At 38.3% G+C, this 19,859-nt stretch overlaps 1 protein-coding gene across 2 annotated transcripts; it reads right to left on the reverse strand.

The window, feature by feature from the left end:
- Positions 1 to 1,316: 1,316 nt before the first annotated feature.
- LOC136830311 (uncharacterized) lies at positions 1,317 to 9,053 on the reverse strand. 2 transcript variants are annotated; one of them, XM_067089724.1, is made up of 4 exons: positions 8,851 to 9,053; positions 7,622 to 7,756; positions 5,712 to 6,142; positions 1,317 to 2,804 (listed from the first exon to the last, which is right to left on the reverse strand). In XM_067089724.1, exons 1-4 carry the CDS (start codon positions 8,915 to 8,917, stop codon positions 1,845 to 1,847), a joined length of 1,593 nt encoding a protein of 530 aa, XP_066945825.1. In that variant the 5' UTR covers positions 8,918 to 9,053; the 3' UTR covers positions 1,317 to 1,844. The 2 variants fall into 2 exon arrangements, with proteins under 2 accessions (XP_066945825.1, XP_066945827.1); XM_067089726.1 differs by lacking the exon at positions 7,622 to 7,756 and having other exon boundaries at positions 8,851 to 9,051.
- Positions 9,054 to 19,859: the final 10,806 nt, after the last annotated feature.

Below are 19,859 nucleotides of genomic sequence, written 5' to 3' on the forward strand. Positions count from 1 at the left end.
CTTATCAATTTTCTCTCTTTCTTTCTCATCTGCCCTGGTGCCCAATGGTATTGCGACACCAATGAGTGACACTTTCTTCTTGATTTTGTCAATCAACGTCACGTCTGATCTATTGGCACGTATTATTATTATTATTATTATTATTATTATTATTATTATTATTATTATTATTATTATATAAATTTTGTAACTTCATCCAATCAAGGGGTATGAAAAATTCATTTAACAAAAATATCACATCTTTATTTGTCAAAAAAAAAGAAAACGTGTTTTTGAACCACGCACATAAGAATATATTACAAGTTGCTGGCAAGGAAAACAATTCAAAATAAATAGAACAAACGTAAAGAAAGAGCACCTAAAATATATATATATTGTTTATTAAATTTCTAGAAATACTCAGCAGACGTTTTATGCGTTAAAATTGTTATTTGAGAATTTTTTTAATTGATATTCAGATACAAGAAACAAGTATTTTCAGCATTGGCACAAAAGTACTTAACGCATAGAGTATTTTTTAAACTTTTTCTTTAAATGCTCAGGCAGAAACTTTAATGTATTAAAACTGTTAATTTTAAAAAAATATTTTTAAAATTAGCATGCAGATACAAGAACAAACAAATATTTTTAATATTTTAAATGTCAGAAGAAAATAATGGAATCCGGATGGTATTATTACAAAGGAAAAACATATTTCTATATTTTTAAACATTACAAAATCCTAAAAAGAGAATAAATGTTATTACATAATATTCATATCCTATATTTTTAAAACAGCTGTTCTTTACATATAAAACAAAAATAACCCTTAGTCATTAGTATTACTGAAACAAGATAAAGTATACAGTCTTTTAAAAAAACTAGAACAATAATGAAAATCGAAGAAGCACTTTGTCATCGAAGTGATTTTGTAATAACAAACGAGAACAGCATTTTACGAAACTGGCCCAATAATAGAAAATAGAGTAACCAGTTATTGGCGACAAGTCACAAACATTAAAAAGATGATAGGAATTTGGAAAATGTCAGGAACAATTAAGCCACTCGGACTGCTGAAGTGAAAGTGTAATGTGAAATTGAGCTAATTGCTGGGTACGTGACTTGAAGATTTAGTTATCATTGTCAGATAGATTTCAAAGATGTGAAAGAATATTAAAAGCATTTCGCCACTTGTGAAAGGAAACCACTGGACAGATTTATCTTCAAGGCCGTTTGAAAATAAAAATAGAAAAATAGATAATGTGGAATGTAGTTTGGAAATAAATACTTAAATATATATATATATATATATATATATATATATATATATATATATATATATATATATATATATATATATATATATATATATATATATATAACTTACAGTGAAACACAAATTATGGGTCTTCTTCTAAATATAGCAAAACACACAGATCTGTTATTACGTACGTAATGCTATTCAAAACAATTGAATTCTGTCAACCGTGAACAAACGAAAAGCAGGAAGCAATTTGCCTTGGTTGGCTGGCCAAGGACGGACGGCCAAGAGGCGGAAGAGAGGTAAGAAAGAGACAGAGAGAGGGAAGAAAGAGAGTGAGAGATTGAGATTTCCAAACCTCAATCCAGTTCCGCTTGATCCATGATGGCAGATCCATGGGCGGTCCAGTTCTGGTGGATCAAATACTGTCAGACCCATGGTGGATCCAGTGCTGATGGATCAAGTACTGGCAGGTCTATGGTGGATCCAGTGCTGATGGATCAAGTACTGGCAGGTCTATGGTGGATCCAGTTCTGATCGAAAACTGCGCAAACTGAAAGAATGGGGTAAGACCCATTTGCCCACATCAGCCAAATGGGGGAATCTACAGCAGCCGAAGAGACTTCTTGAAAGGCAGACGAAACTCTTGAGTATCCAGTTGAGGAGCTGTTGGTTGGGCCCTCTGAACCTGAGTTTCCAAGGGCATAGATCTCAGAGCCTGTCGCCTCAACGGGCTTGACCTCAAAGGCTCAGTTATGGTGGGTTTTGGCCCCAGGGGCTCAACTGCAAGGGATTGTGACCTCAAAGATCTCAGATGTTCAGCTACAGTTTCAGAATTCAAAGACTGCAGAGGTTCAGCCATGACAAATTGTGACCTCAAAGGCTCTGCCACAACAGGCTGTGACCTCAAAGACCTCAGAGGCTCAGACCTGGTGGGGTGTGACCTCAGAGACCTCAGAGACTCCATCCTGATGGGCTGTGACCTGAGGCTCTCAGCCACAGCAGACTGGGACCTCAGAGACCTCAGAGGCTCAGCCCTGGTGGGTTGCGACCTCAAAGACCTCAATGGCTCAGTCCTGATGGGGTATGACCTCAGGCTCTCAGCAGCAGGCTGTGACCTCAAAGACCTCACAGGCTCAGCCCCGATGGGTTGTGACCTAGGAGGCTGAGCCCTGGGTGGTGGCTTTGGCCTCGGGGGCTGTGCCATGACTGGCGCGGAGGTCCTCGCACGGGACCTCTCTGCGTCGGCCCTCACCAGATCCACGTCGAAGACCTCCGCGTCAGGGTTCTCCTCTCTAGTCACTGGGCCTATGTAGTTGACGTCCGTGTCTCCTTCCAGCGTCGGGGGTTTGGGCAACCTAGGCGACACTGGCGCAGGTGGGGGCGGGGCAGCAACACTGAGGGTATTCGAAGTGCCCCCCGCCACAATCTCGGCGGATTCGGTGTCGTCACGGCACGTGGGCAGAGATTTAGGCCTGAATTTCCTGCGCCTCACAGGGTTTAGATAGTCCAAGATGGTCCATCTCTTGCGCCGCGCCATTGTAGGTGACGATGACGCCATTTCCTGCCAGGAGAGTAAGTCTCTGGTTAGGGGGATTCTGGCGGCTGAGTTAAATTCAGATTGACAGAATTTTGCTGTAGAACTTTTAAGGTTAATTTTCAGTGACATTTGGTCACAATTTGGACAGAGAAGCTGCAAATGATTTAGAAAGTATAACTACTACTATTCACCCTAAAAATATCATTATAAGACAATATAACCATAACTTCATCAGTCTCAGTGCGGTGATGACTTAGACATCATATATATACACGAAATCAACGGAAATTCTGACTTACCTTCAAATTCTTTATGTCAGGCTCTGGAGCAATGCATCCAACAGAAGCCCAGAATCATTGGCGTTAATAAGCTACAGCGTGTTTGCGTAAAGTGTGACCAAGAAGTTTGTATCCTCCGTTTGTTTGCATACACAAGCCGACTGACTTCCGTTTGTTTACTTGTTTGTTTGTCAATTAACAACTCCAGGTCGTATTTCTGTTTGTTCATTTCACCAGTTTCGTTGGACTAAGACAGACATACTGGCTGCTTGTTTCTTAGAAAATACCTGAGTAATGTAGTAATGTTTTATGTAATTTTTTTTTTTTGTTTACCATACAAACTTTTTTTTTTTTTGTTCAGGATAATAGTTAATACTTTTGTTTGTGTGTATGTTTGTTTGTGAATTACCACCAATTGGTATCTTTATTTGTTCAATTTCCCATTGTTATTTTTTTGTTTGTGAAGCAAATCAACTTGGTTTATTTATTGTTTGTTGATTATATCAGCTAGTTATTTTTTTTGTCTAATCATCGTATGTCTATAAATGTTTTCTTAATAATTAATATTTGTTTATCGATGTCTTTGTTTACATCAGCCTGTAATGACTATAAGCGCTCAACATTTTACTTGAAAAATTATAAGTAAAAGGATTCTTTTACGGAAAAATAACACCAATATTCATTCATTTCTAATTCATCATTTATCAGTATGTATTTTCGAACGTATTAAGCATAAGATTTTTCCGTAATCGTTATGTTATTCAAGAATACATGCTTTCATTACAGCACATATCCAGATTTATCAATGATGTAATTAATTATCATAATTTATAATCCCAGAACAAAAAACTACATACACTGTTAATTATCAGAAGTGTTGATTTCTGGTAATTTAACATACTGAAGAATATGTTATTTATCGAAACTTTTTTTGTGTGTAAAATAATTTAACATATTGAAGATTATGTTATTTATCGACACTTTCTTTCTTGTGTGTAAATTTACCCAGTCTCCAAATTCTCACTTTGAAAATTATTATGGTGAAATCATCATAACACTATAACCCCTGCAGGCATTACTTGAGGTTCTTTGCAGCGTCCCTTCGACCCTTAGCTGCAACCCCTTTCATTCCTTTTACTGTACCTCCGTTCTTATTCTCTTTCTTCCAACTTGCTACCCACCATCTCCTAACAATCGTTTCATAGCGGATCTGTGAGGTTTTCCTCCTGTTACGCCTGTCAAACCTTTCCATCTCAGTTTATCTTTTAGCGCCGAATGACCTCGTAGGACCCAGCACTTGGCCTTTGGCATAAATTCTTTATTCCGATCATATCACGAAAGAGCTTTCGCTCCCAAAATGTCGTCGTTCCAATTCACGTAACGTTTGTGGACACGTGAATTGTTAAATTCGGTTTATGGCTTTTAACAGGCGCAATATTTTCATTGGTCACCGGGCTGCACACACGTAAAGAAGGGTTAGAAAAACATGGGGTTAATTCAGAAGCGAGAGAGAGTTAGACACAGATGCGTATGCAGCGCGCGCGCGCGCACACAGACACGCATATATGTAAATATAAATGTAATATTTATATATACATATATATATGAAACTGATGAACACATGAGCACGTGTTTCACAGAAATAGACTTCTGACTCACATCGGGATCGAACCCTGATCTCTGAAGCGAAAGGCCATGACGCTGTGTGGGTCAATTGGTAGCGCCCTGGCCTCTCGTAGTATGAGAGAACGGGGTTCGATTCCGATGTGAGTCATCTATATAATATATATATATTATATATATATATATATATATATATATATATATATATATATATATATATATATATATATATGTATATATTATTGATCTTAATAAACACAATATCATTTACTCCCTCAGAACTCAAAATAAAAATTCTTATTAAAATTTCTTCACCAAATCTTTATTTTCTTTCAGATATAAAAAAAATCAATTACATAAAAAAATAATTTGTTAGTAACTTATCTAAGCCAAAGGAATCAAACCAACTGACATTTAAGGTATCTCAGAATTCGAGAACATTTAAAATCAATATGTTATTTTGTATCCTATCTGAAGTCAATGACATTTAAAATCAGTATATGATTTGTATCTTGAAAGCCAAATATTATTACAAGTCAAGTAAGTGTCTTTATCTTAAAAGCTATAAGCAATGGTAAGATTATCTTGAATTTACAGGACAAAATACATAAGCAATTACAAGCAAAGATTATGCTCTTTTAGAGAGAGAGAGAGAGAGAGAGAGAGAGAGAGAGAGAGAATTATCACATAGGATTATATTTATCCCAAAGGAACGAATTTAGCAGGCTGATTTTTATCACAAATGGACGAATTTATGCAATATTCAGTTATCAAATATAAATGAACTTATCAAATAGAGATATATCAGAAATAAAGTTATGGAAAATAACTGACTTTATCACATAGGGATTTATCACAAATGGGTGAATTTATCAAAAATCAAATTATCGAAAAAATGAATCTGTCACATAGGGATTTGTCACAATCGAAGAGATTTATCATCAAGGAAATTAAACAAAGCAAGGAACACTGACGAGCGTCGAAAAACAAAATAGCCGAAGTACGAAAAGTCCTCAAACCCGTTCTATACCTGGTTGACGCGCGGATTCTCCGAAGTGGCTTCCTTAGGGATCACGGGAGCCTTGGGGGAGACTCCTGCAGTAGTCCCCGTGGGGGCGGTGCCGTTGGTACCAGCCTTTCCTTCACCGTCATCCATAGGTTGGACATTCACCAACACCCTCGTGAAGAAGAAGCCGCCATTTTTGTCCACTCCCGTCGTCCGATTCACCTCGAACTTTTGGCCGTCCCTGACTGTGACTTCGTAGGTGGAGTTCATGTTCATCTCGTCGTCGGAGGGGATGACAGGGCCGAGGCCTCCGAAGAGGGAGGGGAAGATGCTGGTGGCGTTCGAGGTGGAGTTCGACTCGGGGAAGTCGGGGTCGAAGGAAGGCCTTCGGTTGAAGAAGGTCGAGAGGAGGTTTGGTAGCAGGTCGAAGATGCCTCTACGGTCGTCGTCCGATGCTGTGTTGGGAGAGATGGATAATAATAATAATAATAATAATAATAATAATAATAATAATAATAGCATGCACAATATTAATAATAGTATGTTAGCAATAGTAGGCCTAGTAGTCGTTGTATCAGTAGGCCTAAAAATATCATCAAGACTGGTTTTATTGCACTGATGTACTTTTTATTTTTATAATAATAATAATAATAATAATAATAATAATGATACCACAAACACTATCATGCACAATATTGACGATAATAGCATGCCATCAACACTAGGCCTAGTGGTTGTTGTCATTAGGGCTATCAGTATTAGCGTTATCAATATCGATAGCACTGAAGTTCTGTAGGCAACATGACACGAAGTAAAGGAAGACGAAAAAAATAATAGACTAGCAAAGAAAAAAGATGAAGATAGAATAAGATGTAACTGAAAAATGAAAAACGCTTCAGTTTATCTGAAACTGGGTGGCTCCAGAAAGTATTAGACTCCAGGTTCACTGCAAGTCCTTTGGAGTGAAGTTGCAAGCCACATGTCTCTTGTCTGCCATGGTTTGTGACCAACTCCACTCGACTAACCACCAGTTACGTAATTCCTTCCTCATAACCTTGCTGAAGGCTTCATACGTCCCTGCGCATGCGCACTTCCGCCTAAAGCAGACAGTGGGCTTGACAATGTCCTCCAGCGGGCGGATCGAAGGGAAGTGGGCGCAACGCACTCAAGACAATGGCCTCAGGGCGTTACGAAAGCGATGTTACAACCAACGAGAACAGACAGTCACTGTATCACGTGATCTGGGATTTCAAAAAATTGTGTGGTGGATGTATTATCGCGGAAGGAATTTCAGTTACCTTTTCGATTTTAAAATAAGTTTCTAAAGGATGCATTTGTGATGAAGTGTGACGCCTGACACGATCAGAGAGAGAGAGTGTGGCTTTTGTTCTTTAAAAATTAAATAAAGGACATAGAGAGAGAGAGAGTTGCTCTAGTTCTTTGCAATCAGTGTAGAGAGAGAGAGAGAGAGAGAGAGAGAGAGAGAGAGAGAGAGAGAGAGAGCTGCGTATGTTCATTAAAACTAATGTACTGAGAGAGAGAGAGAGAGAGAATTCTACTTGTTCATCTGTAAACAGTGCACATGCACGTGCTCCCAGAGAGAGAGAGAGAGAGAGAGAGAGAGAGAGAGAGAGAGAGAGAGAGAGAGAGATTTCTACGTGTTCTTCATCTGCAAACAATGCACATGCACGTGCTCCCAGAGAGAGAGAGAGAGAGAGAGAGAGAGAGAGAGAGAGAGATTTCTACTTGTTCTTCATCTGCAAACAATGCACATGCACGTGCTCCCATAGAGAGAGAGAAAGAGAGATACCGCGATTTCCCTAGACCCACCATGCACTTGGCTATCTCTACCCAAACCCACGCACCGCCAGGAGAAGCGACCACCACCACCTTTTGTGCAGAAACGTTTCATCAAATAATTCCGTTCTCTTTACATATGAAAATAGGCCGTCTCCGGATAATGATAACAGGAATGCTGTCGTCAGGGTCGCCTCCAGGAAAGCTTGCTTCAGGGTCGCCTCCTGTATTCACAGGTTCAACTGGCTCCGCGTCAGTTTCAATGGTGCCAGCTAAAGGAGAAGTGGTTATAGGCCTATGCTTAGAATGTTGGTCTATATATATATCTCTTCCGAAAGGAAGCTTTTCAGTTATGTAATTTTAACTAAATAAAAATCTTATTTTTTCTTCAGTTACATAATTTGGTCAAATAGCGAAAACATTATTTTTCTTAAAATCCCAAGTTGAATAATTAATCTATATAGATTAAAAGTGATTAAATTTAACTTTTTGCGAGGGAGCAGTGGGGGTGTTGTTATAAAATTACAATTGTAACTGAATAAAAAACACCTTAATTTTTTCTTCAATTACGTAATTTGGTCAAATAGTGAAAAAATTATTTTTCTTAAAATCCCAAGTTGAATAATTAATCTATATAGATTAGAAGTGATTAAATTTAACTTTTTGCGAGGAAGCAATGGGGTTGTTATAAAATTACAATTGTAACAATAAAAAACCTTATTTTTTCTTCAATTACGTAATTTGGTCTGAATAGTGAAAAAATTATTTTTCTTGAAATTCCAAGTTTAATTAATCTATATAGAATAAAAGTTATTAAATTTAACTTTTTGCGAGAAGGCAATGGGGTGTTGTTATAAAATTACAATTGTAACTGAATAAAAAACCTTATTTTTTTCTTCAATTACGTAATTTGGTCTGAATAGTGAAAAAATTATTTTACTTAAAATCCCAAGTTGAATAATTAATCTATATAGATTAAAAGTTATTGAATTTTTTGCGAGGAAGCAATGGGGCTGTTGTTATAAATTTGCAGCTTTTGATGACAGCAATAGATACTTAAAATTCCATTTTCTAAAATGTAAATTAGGGTGCTTTCACTTACTGTATAAAAACCTAATAAAAATTAAATATAATAACTTAACAAGCTAACTACATAATGACAATAATAACAATCGCATCTTCATTATTGTACTATTGTGAATGGTAATTTCCCTCCGATATTAATACAGTGAAATCAAGTCATTTATGTCGAAACCAAATTATATTTACAATTCTTTTTGTACCAATTTTCCATTGTAACTTCTCTTTTTCTTTATTTATTTACATGTTTATTATATAATTTAATGTTTTGTATCTTTGTACTTACCTTGAGGAAGAGCGGAAACAGTCAAAGCGCAACAGGCGAGAATGAACAGCGTTTTCTTCGTTGCCATTTTTTGGTCAACAAAACTGACAACCTTTTTCAAAACACAAAAGATATTAAGCAAAAACTGGAGTTTGTCCTGTAAGGTATAAACAAATAATGGACGACCTCACGATACAGTGTCACTTCACAGACAACCGCCAAAAGTTTTGGAGCCGCCGTATTTATACTCTTGTGACGGATGTCGTCGTTGCCGGATACTGCCAGAGTCGCCAATCCAGGCGAGTTAATTATAATTTATATATATATATATATATTTTGGCGTTGACAGTCATTTTATTAACGACAAAACAATTGACTGTTCGCTCTCCACGAGAGATATATAGTTTTACGATATAATTTTGCTTACACTGAAAAATATTCGACGTTCCAACCTCAAAGTAAAATTACGTCTAGCGTCTAATGACGTCATCTCTTCGTCAACTACGCGCCGTACACTCACATTAAGTGACTTTATTCTTTTCAAGGAATTCATGGTCTGAGAACGCCACCTTTTATGTTTTTATATCGCAGCTCAAGGACATGATTGATTTAATGTCGAATTTCTTAACTTACGTTCCATGAAAAGCCGACCATTCGGAGAACGGCGGTTAGATTCGCCTAAAGTGCTCTCGTTCACCATAGATTCGGAATTAGACTTACGTTACCGGGGCTCCATTAGACTAGCAACAATTGAATACTCTCTCTCTCTCTCTCTCTCTCTCTCTCTCTCTCTCTCTCTCTCTCTCTCTCTCTCTCCGGCTGGTCGTGTTCGTCATAGTTTTGGAATTTAAAAGGGGGTTTTTATAGTTGAATTTGTATAATCTCTCTCTCTCTCTCTCTCTCTCTCTCTCTCTCTCTCTCTCTCTCTCTCTCTCTTCTACTTCATAGGCTTACAAGGTGGCCTAGGAATGGCAAAATTTTTAATCTCTCTCTCTCTCTCCCGAGTGGTCATACTCGTCATGGTTTTAAAATTAGACTTATGTTAACAAGGTGGTCTTGGAATGGAAACATTTTTATAATCTCTCACTCTCTCTTCCTCTTCTTCTTCTTTTTCTTCTTCTTCATGTTTTAGAATCGTATTTAAGTTAATATTATAGTCTTTGATTAGCAACATTTTTAATCTCTCTCTCTCTCTCTCTCTCTCTCTCTCTCTCTCTCTCTCTCTCTCTCTCTCTCTCTCTCTCTCAAACAAACAAACAAACAAACAAACAAATATGTAAGTTACAAAACTAGAGGAAGAAAAATTTAACGTAGAAGGAAGCGCAGAAATAGTAACACCATTTAAGTTGGGTTCAAGAACTCTAGACCAATGTTTGAATTCCATTCTCACGGCTTAAGCACAAAACTAAAATTAGTCGATAAACACTTCTGTTCTTTAAAATAACCTTCATTGGTCAGTCTCACCACGACTTTCAAAATAAATATATACATTTATATCACGCATAAACATACACATTTGAATGAAAATAACTCCCCATCACACAAGAGGCTGGAGCCATGCAGGAAGTGACTAAGAGGAACTCGTGTTTCCTGTCACCCAGGACGTCAGAGAATGATAGCGCTGTTGCTCTGTCATTATTGCAACCCAGAAGCAAATCCTAGCGTTCTGAGTCAGCCTAACCTCTACCTTGGTGGTTTGAGAGCCCTGGGATACTTGAAATCCTTCAGATATCCTGAGTACGACCTATTTTTCCAGAGGCATCTCGGAATTTCGCTCGTGTCCTTTGCTTCGAATGGCGTCTTTGGATCTTGAAAGCACTCTGAATTCTAGATATGTTTTGGGCTCCTCGTGGTAATCCAGAATCCTATTGGTATGTTGCGCAGGACATGCGCAAATGTGGAGGATTACAGATGGGTATGGTGAATAGGACTAGCGGGTGGACCAAGGAGATTTTCATAGAAAGGCTATACAGTATCCTACAGAATCTACAAAAATCCAACATGTCTGGGTTGAGATGAACCAAAGCAAGAGTAGTACAGAAGGACTGGTACCAGGAAGTGGTCGTCAGAGTGAGTTCGAGAGTGCCCTAGGTTCCTGGTAGAGGCGTGGGCTTCTGGTGATGTCATAGAATCCTTCAGCATCATCTTTTGACAGCACACTGATTCCTTGACAGATCCCCGTGGTTTTGACAGCCTGGGTGTCTAACCAGGACCCTAAACTTGTGATTATACACAATGTCAACTTCATTTTAGTTTTCTGAAAAGAATACTATTGTGTCTGTCAGTACTTTTTTCTATCCGTACTTTTTCTGCCCGTCCTCAGATCTTAAAAACTACTGAGGCTAGCGGGCTTCAAATTGGTGTGTTGATCAACTACCCTCCAGTCACCAAACATACCAAATTGCAGCCCTCTAGTCGAAGTAGTTTTAATTTTATTTAAGGTTAAATTTAGCCATAACCGTGCTTCGGGCAACGATATAAGATAGGCATCCCACCGGGCAGTGGTTAAAGTTTCATGGGGCCGAGGCTCATACAGCATTACACCGAGACCACCGAAAGATAGATCTATTTTCGGTGGCCTTGATTATAAGCAAAATTCATGGCCCTCTGCAGCTAGGCCCCTCACACTGCACACCAGTGATTGGCTATAGGTCTCGAAAGGGGAATGACGTCACGCTGGTTAACAGTCCAAAAAGACTGCTAAATTTGCCAGTACGGATTTGACTCCGTTCGGCCATGTTGAGATTCGTGCGTAAACGGTGACATCACAGATTTCAGTTCCGGGAATTGTGAAGTATATGCAGTTGACATCTGCGATAAAAGATATTTCAAGTTATATAACATCATTACGAAGATCTTGGACCATTCTGCCTGTGCATTTTTTTTTTTTTTTGATCATGCGCAGCCTAAATACACAAGCACCTTGCTTTTTTTTCTTCTTTTAAATTGGTGTTGGCCTGCATAAGCGATTCCACATAGACCACATTAATTGAAATGAAGCATAGAATTATGCAGCCAATTCCGATATTAGGATATTAATTTATCAAAATCCTGCATGTCAAATGTTGATATCATTGGGAGATTAGGCCTACATATAAAATTCTTATAACTTGAGGCCGTGCAGGGCATGGCCTACACGTCAGTTTTGCATATTTTGAGGCAATGACAGGACTTATGTGTCAATTTTATATATTTTGAGGCAATGACAGGGCCTACATGTCAATTTTGCATATTTTCAGGCAATGACAGGGCCTACACATCAATTTTGCATATTTTGAGGCAATGACAGGGCTTACACATCAATTTTGCATATTTTGAGGCAATGACAGGGCCTACACATCAATTTTGCATATTTTGCGGCAATGATAGGGCTATACGTCAGTTTTGCATATTTTGAGGCAATGACAGGGCCTACAAATCAATTTTGCATATTTTGAGGCAATGACAGGGCGTACACGTCAATTTTGCATATTTTGAGGCAGTGACAGCGCCTACACGTCAATTTTGCGTATTTTGAGGCAATGACAGGGCCTGCACGTCAATTTTGCATATTTTGAGGCAATGACAGGTCCTACACGTCAGTTTTGCATATTTTGAGGCAATGACAGGGCGTACACGTCAATTTCTTATATTTTGAGGCAGTGACAGGGCCTACACGTCAATTTTGCATATTTTGAGTCAATGACAGGGCCTACATGTCAGTTTTGCATATTTTGAGGCAATGACAGGGCCTACCCGTCAATTTTGCATATTTTGAGGCAATGACAGGGCTACACGTCAATTTCTTATATTTTGAGGCAATGACAATGCCTACACGTCAGTTTTGCATGTTTTGAGGCAATGACAGGGCCTACACGTCCATTTTGCATATTTTGAGGCAATGACAGGGCCTACACGTCAATTTTGCATATTTTGAGGCAATGACAGGGCCTACACGTCAGTTTTGCATATTTTGAGGCAATGACAGGGCCTACACATCAATTTCTTATATTTTGAGGCAATGACAGGGCCTACACATCCTTTTTGCATATTTTGAGGCAATGACAGGACGTACACGTCAATTTTGCATATTTTGAGGCAATGACAGCGCTTACACATCAATTTTGCATATTTTGAGGCAATGACAGGGCCTACACGTCCATTTTGCATATTTGAGGCAATGACAGGGCCTACACGTCAATTTTGCAAATTTTGAGGCAATGACAGGGCCTACACGTCAATTTTGCATATTTTGAGGCAATGATAGGGCCTACACGTAAATTTTGCATATTTTGAGGCAATGACAGGGCGTACACGTCAATTTCTTATATTTTGAGGCAATGACAGGGCGTACACGTCAATTTCTTATATTTTGAGGCAATGACAGGGCCTACACGTCAATTTTGCATATTTTGAGGCAATGACAGGGCGTACACGTCAATTTCTTATATTTTGAGGCAATGACAAGGCCTACACATCAATTTTGCATATTTTGAGGCAATGACAGGGCCTACACATCAATTTCTTATATTTTGAGGCAATGACAGGGCGTGCACGTCAATTTCTTATATTTTGAGGCAATGACTAGGCCTACACGTCAATTTCTTATATTTTGAGGCAATGATAGGACCTACACGTCAATTTTGCATATTTTGAGGCAATGACAGGGCCTACACGTCAATTTTGCATATTTTGAGGCAATGACAAGGCGTACACATCAATTTTGCATATTTTGAGGCAATGACAGGGCCTACACGTCAATTTTGCATATTTTGAGGCAATGACAAGGCCTACACGTCAATTTTGCATATTTTGAGGCAATGACAAGGTCTATGCGTCAATTTTGCATATTTTGAGGCAATGACAGGGCCTACATGTCAATTTTGACTATTTTGAGGCAATGACAAGCCTACATGTCAGTTTTGCATATTTTGAGGAATGACAGGGCCTACACGTCAAATTTGCTTATTTTGAGGCAATGACAGGGCCTACACGTCAATTTTGCACATTTTCAGGCAATGACAAGGCCTACATGTCAATTTTGCATATTTTGAGGCAATGATAGGACCTACATGTCAATTTTGCATATTTTGAGGCAACGACATGGCCTACATGTCAATTTTGCATATTTTGAGGCAATGACAGGGCCTACATGTCAATTTTGCATATTTTGAGGCAATGACAGGGCCTACACGTCAATTTTACATATTTTGAGGCAATGACAGGGCCTACACATCAATTTTGCATATTTTGAGGCAATGACAGGACCCACACATCAATTTCTTATATTTTGAGGCAATGACAAGGCTTACACGTCAATTTCTTATATTTTGAGGCAATGACTAGGCCTACACGTCAGTTTCTTATATTTTGAGGCAATGATAGGACCTACACGTCAATTTTGCATATTTTGAGGCAATGACAGGGCCTACACGTCAATTTTTCATATTTTGAGGCAATGACAAGGCCTACTCGTCAATTTTGCAAATTTTGAGGCAATGACAAGGCCTACACGTCAATTTTGCATATTTTGAGGCAATGACAAGGCCTACATGTCAATTTTGCATATTCTGAAGCAATGACAGGGCGTACACGTTAATTTCTTATATTTTGAGGCAAAGGCAGGGCCTACACATCAATTTTGCATATTTTGATGCAATGACAATCCCTACACGTCAGTTTTGCATATTTTGAGGCAATGACAGGGCCTTCACGTCAATTTTACATATTTTGAGGCAATGACAGGGCCTACACGTCAATTTTGCATATTTTGAGACAATGACAGGGCCTAAATGTCAATTTTGCATATTTTGAGGCAATGACAGGGCGTACACGTCAATTTTGCATATTTTGAGGCAATGACAAGGCCTACACGTCAATTTTGCATATTTTGAGGCAATGACAGGGCCTACATGTCAATTTTGCATATTTTGAGGCAATGACAAGGCCTCCACATCAATTTCTTATATTTTGCGGCAATGACAGGGCCTACACATGAATTTTGCGGCAATGACAGGGCCTACACATGAATTTTGCATATTTTGAGGCAATGACAGGGCCTACACGTCAATTTCTTATATTTTGAGGCAATGACAGGGCCTACACGTCAATGTTGCATATTTTGAGGCAATGACAAGGCCTACACATCAATTTCTTATATTTTGCGGCAATGACAGGGCCTACACATGAATTTTGCATATTTTGAGGCAATGACAGGGCCTACACGTCAATTTCTTATATTTTGAGGCAATGACAGGGCCTACACATCAATGTTGCATATTTTGAGGCAATGACAGGGCCTACACGTCAATTTCTTATATTTTGAGGCAATGACAGGTCCTACACGTCAATTTTGCATATTTTGAGGCAATGACAGGGCCTATGCATCAGTTTCTTATATTTCGAGGCAATGACAGGGCTTACGAATCAATTTCTTATATTTTGAGGCAGTGACAGGGCCTATGCATCAATTTCATATATTTTGAGGCAGTGGCAGTGCCTATGCATCAATTTCTTATATTTTGAGGCAATGACAGGGCCTACGCATCAATTTCTTATATTTTGAGGCAGTAACAGGGCTATGCATCAATTTCTTATATTTTGAGGCAATGACAGGCCTTGTGCATCAATTTGTTATATTTTGAGGCAATGACTGGGCCTTTGCGTCAGTTTCTTATATTTTGAGGCAATGGCAGGGCCTATGCATCAATTTCTTATATTTTGAGGCAGTGACAGGGCCTATGCATCAATTTCTTATATTTTGAGGCAATGATAGGGCCTACGCATCAATTTCATATATTTTGAGGCAATGACAGGCCTTGCGCATCAATTTGTTATATTTTGAGGCAATGACTGGGCCTTTGCGTCAGTTTCTTATATTTTGAGGCAATGACAAGGCCTACGCATCAATTTCATATATTTTGAGGCAGTGACAGGCCTTGTGCATCAATTTGTTATATTTTAAGGCAATGACAGAGCCTATGCATCAATTTCTTATATTTTGAGGCACTGACAGGGCCTACACATCAATTTCTTATATTTTGAGGCAGTGACAGGCTCTATGCATCAATTTCTTATATTTTGAGGCAGTGACAGGCTCTATGCATCAATTTCTTATATTTTGAGGCAATGACAGGGCCTACGCATCAATTTCTTATATTTTGAGGCAATGACAGGGCCTACACATCAATTTCCTATATTTTGAAGCAGTGACAGGGCATGAGCCTACGCATTAATTTCTTATATTTTGAGGCAATGACAGGACCTACGCGTAAATTTCATATATTTTGAGGCAGTGACAGGCCTTACGCATCAATTTCTTATATTTTGAGGCAATGACAGGACCTATGCGTCAATTTCATATATTTTAAGGTAGTAACAGGCCTTACGCATCAATTTGTTATGTTTTGAGGCAATGACAGGGCCTACACATCGGTTTCTTATATTTTGAGGCAATGGCAGGGCCTATGCGTCAATTTCTTGTATTTTGAGGCAATGACAGGGCCTACACATCAGTTTCTTATATTTTGACGTATTGGCAGGGCCTACGCGTCAATTTCTTATATTTTGAGGCAATGACAGGGCCTACACATCAGTTTCTTATATTTTGAGGCAATGACAGGGCATGAGCCTACGCATCAATTTCTTATATTTTGAGGCAATGACAGGGATTACACATTATTTTCTTATATTTTGAGGCAATGGCAGGGCCTACACATCAGTTTCTTATATTTTGAGGCAATGACAGGGCCTACACATCAGTTTCTTATATTTTGAGGCAATGGCAGAGCCTACGCATCAATTTCTTATATTTTGAGGCAATGACAGGGCCTACACATCAGTTTCTTATATTTTGAGGCAATGGCAGGGCCTACACATCAGTTTCTTATATTTTGAGGTAATGACAGGGCCCACACATCATTTTCTTATATTTTGAGGCAATGACAGGGCCTACACATCAGTTTCTTATATTTTGAGGCAATGACAGGGCCTACACATCAGTTTCTTATATTTTAAGGCAATGACAGGGCCTACACATCAGTTTCTTATATTTTGAGGCAATGACAGGGCCTACACATCAGTTTCTTATATTTTGAGGTAATGACAGGGCCTACACATCAGTTTCTTATATTTTGAGGTAATGGCAGGGCCTTCACATCAGTTTCTTATATTTTGAGGTAATGACAGGGCCTACACATCATTTTCTTATATTTTGAGGCAATGACAGGGCTTACACATCAGTTTCTTGTATTTTGAGGCAATGACAGGGCCTACACATCATTTTCTTATATTTTGAGCCAATGACAGGGCCTACACATGAGCTTCATATATTGTGAGGCAATGGCAGGGCCTACACATGAGCTTCTTATATTGTGAGGCAATGGCAGGGCTTACACATTAGTTTCTTATATTTTGAGGCAATAACAGGCCATGGGCCCACACATCAATTTCTTATATTTTGAGGCAATAACAGGCCATGGGCCCACACATCAATTTCTTATATTTTGAGGCAATAACAGGCCTTGGGCCCACACATCAATTTCTTATATTTTGAGGCAATAACAGGCCATGGGCCCACACATCAATTTCTTATATTTTGAGGCAATGACAGGGGATGCGTCTACACATGAAATTTTTATATTTTGAGGCAATGACAGCGCATGGGCCTACCCTCAGTTTCTTATGGAAAATAGTTTTTCACCTGTAGCTGTTGGAAATAGAGTAGCTTTAAATGAATATAGTAGCTCCGACCCCACGATATGCAATGTAAATGCATATGCTGAAATGTACACGTATAAGGATATACATGTGTACTTGCGTCCATGGCCATAGTAAACGTAAAGCCACTTATACCACAGATAATAAAAGTAAAATTTGTGGGCATGTAGCCGGTGTCATACATAGACCAATCATGAGGCTATCTCAGCCTTACAACTATGGAACTGCTCGCAGTGAACTATATTGAAAATATATTTACAAAAGGGATAACAGATTATAGTACTGTGATGAATAAATATAAGTCTGCTCTATCATTTCTGTCAAAGTGAAGGCTATGGTAGGAAGGCATCGTAAAATACTTCACGAAATAAGAAATAAATGAATGATAGCTGAGAAAGTTATATATGAGGTGCTCCAAACCAGTTTGCGAGTAGCCCACGACTCATTTGCTTTTGGGGGCATTCTTGTAGGTTACCCTGCTGGACTAGAGGATACATAAGAGTCAGTAAATTTCTCTCTCTCTCTCTCTCTCTCTCTCTCTGCTGTTAGGAGAATATTCTAGCCTAGACTATATTCATAGAGATCTCGATTACTTTTAATTAAAACAAATGACTAGATTTCAGTTAATAGGAGTAGGGAGATAATTCTTTACATTTTTATTTTATGAATAGGTCTATGTTTATCCTGCAGCGTTAGATTACCATATGGAAAATTTTCGAAGACACTACAAGCACTATAGCAGCAAAAAAAAAAAAAAAAAAAAAGAATAACCACAACAAGAACCGTAATAAAACGGCTGAGTATAGGAATAGGCCTATAATCCAAACGTCATAAGCTGCGTAAACCGACAAAAAGACATAGGACATTATAGGTCTACGTCGTTTTTTATGATCCTGTTGTTTCGAAAGGAGAAAATGTCCCTAAGAAAATTATCAGCAAATAGCATCCAATGTGACTCGTATAGCCTGTCATACTGTAACTTTAAGCTAAACATAGGCCTAGGCATATTCTGGTTTTGTAGAGTGCAGCCACTGCTTGTCATCCCTCCGAATGTGTGAACGAGTGCAATGAAATCGATTTTATGACTATTAAAATGTAAAAAAAAGTCTTAAAATCAATATGAGATACCAATCTGCATAGCTTTGAGAAAGTCCTTGTCGTAAATTTAGAATAGTGAACACGCTTGACAATATCAGACGGTAATTATCACTGTCCAGTGATTCAAATGCACCGATTCAAACGCAGACATCCCCTGTGTCACCTCCTCATTCAGGTGACCCTCATTTACGAAAAAGAACATCGCAGCATCGCGGAACATTCCTGACTTCAAGTCATGTTTTCCTAATTTTTTAACCGTTTAGAGGGGTGCTTCTTATGGTTTTATTTTAGGGGATAATATAACGTTTCTTTTTGATAATCAGCAGAGCGCATTTTGGTTCGGTAAAACAACCATTGCTAAATTAATGAAGATGAAACGAACCCCAGATTAACCAACTTTTCGAAGCCATTGCCAACCAATCAGCTTCAAGGGGTGGTCGTGACGTAAGCAGTGGACGGGGCGTAGTTGCAAAGAGCGGTGGATTTTGTTATATGTGATGTACAGAAAACTCGATTGCGCCGAAGAAACATCGGCGCATTTTTTTACTTGTTATTCATGCATCATTAACCCGTGGCACAGTTTCAATGATTTCATCATATTTGCAGCTGTTAAATTAAATACATGAATATATGTGTGTACATACAGTATGTAATCTAGGTATAACTGTTATATTTACATATGCGTATGTGCATGTATGCTGACTAATTATATATATATATATATATATATATATATATATATATATATATATATATATATAGATATATATATATATATATATATATATATATATATATATATATATAATGTGATGTATATATAGAATCATAACATATAAAATAAAATACCAATTAACTTACTTCTACGATAATGCGAATGATGTGCAAAATATATCAGTCTGTACCCACGGCAAAAAAAAAAAAAAACTATAACGACTTTTCTTCTCTGATAACATTCAAATCTTCATCTGCGGCTTCCTGTGTGACGTCATCAACCGATCTGCCCCGAATGAAATAAAAAGTCGACTATTGTAGACGACACAATTTCAAATGAATGTTTATGTTGTTATTTTAGAGTTTTCTGAAAAGAAAACTATTGCGCCGGCTTTGTCTGTCCGCACTTTTTTCTGTCCGCCCTCAGATCTCAAAAACTACTGCGTCTAGAGGGCTGCAGATTGGCATGTTGATCATCCACCCTCCAATCATCAAACATGGCAAATTGCAGCCCTCTAGCC

Source organism: Macrobrachium rosenbergii, chromosome 46, assembly GCF_040412425.1.
Source record: "Macrobrachium rosenbergii isolate ZJJX-2024 chromosome 46, ASM4041242v1, whole genome shotgun sequence".
NCBI lineage: Eukaryota > Metazoa > Arthropoda > Malacostraca > Decapoda > Palaemonidae > Macrobrachium > Macrobrachium rosenbergii.